At 38.5% G+C, this 670-nt stretch overlaps 1 protein-coding gene across 1 annotated transcript; it reads left to right on the top strand.

Moving 5' to 3' along the window:
- Nucleotides 1–217: 217 nt before the first annotated feature.
- SARC_17752 (hypothetical protein) lies at nt 218–626 on the top strand (the record flags this gene model as incomplete). Its single annotated transcript, XM_014288158.1, has 1 exon — nt 218–626. A coding segment is annotated over one exon (409 nt), but the record flags the coding sequence as incomplete, so codon positions are not given.
- Nucleotides 627–670: the final 44 nt, after the last annotated feature.

Raw genomic sequence — 670 nt, 5'->3', positions numbered from 1 at the left:
TATGTATATATGCATAAGTATATCTACATACATAGGTATTAAAGTATATATTGTTAGTCGTAATACATTTTGGCTTACAACATAAGTGCAGACATAGTCATGGGCCAGCTACGGAGATTCGTTGTAAAAATTGATCTTGTTACTCAACAGGTGCTCACTAACGCATGCACACATACTATAACCATAACATTCTAATTGATCTGGTCTGTACCTTCAGAGTGGAGCTTGTCATTGCGAAACTCCTAGGGATTGGCGTGGGCAGTGACTATGGCACTGTGCAGGTGGTGCCCATTGAGATCAGTCGCCCTGTTGCAATGTCCTCCGTAGCCGACGACGGCAGCAACAACAACAAGGCTAAGTTCATGGTATGTTTAGTGGAGAATAGACACAATAACAATAACAACAAGGCTAAGTTCATGGTATGTTTAGTGGAGAACAGATACAATAACAATAACAACAAGGCTAAGTTCATGGTATGTTTAGCGGAGAATAGACACAATAACAATAACAGCAAGGCTAAGTTCATGGTATGTTTACTGGAGAATAGACACAATAACAATAACAACAAGGCTAAGTTCTTGGTATGTTTAGTGGAGAATCGATACAATAACAATAACAACAAGGCTAAGTTCTTGGTATGTTTAGTGGACAATAGACACAATAACAATAA

Source organism: Sphaeroforma arctica (assembly GCF_001186125.1).
Source record: "Sphaeroforma arctica JP610 unplaced genomic scaffold supercont1.11949, whole genome shotgun sequence".
In the NCBI taxonomy this organism is placed as follows: domain Eukaryota; class Ichthyosporea; order Ichthyophonida; genus Sphaeroforma; species Sphaeroforma arctica.
This window is presented reverse-complemented; position numbering and strand designations above follow the sequence as displayed.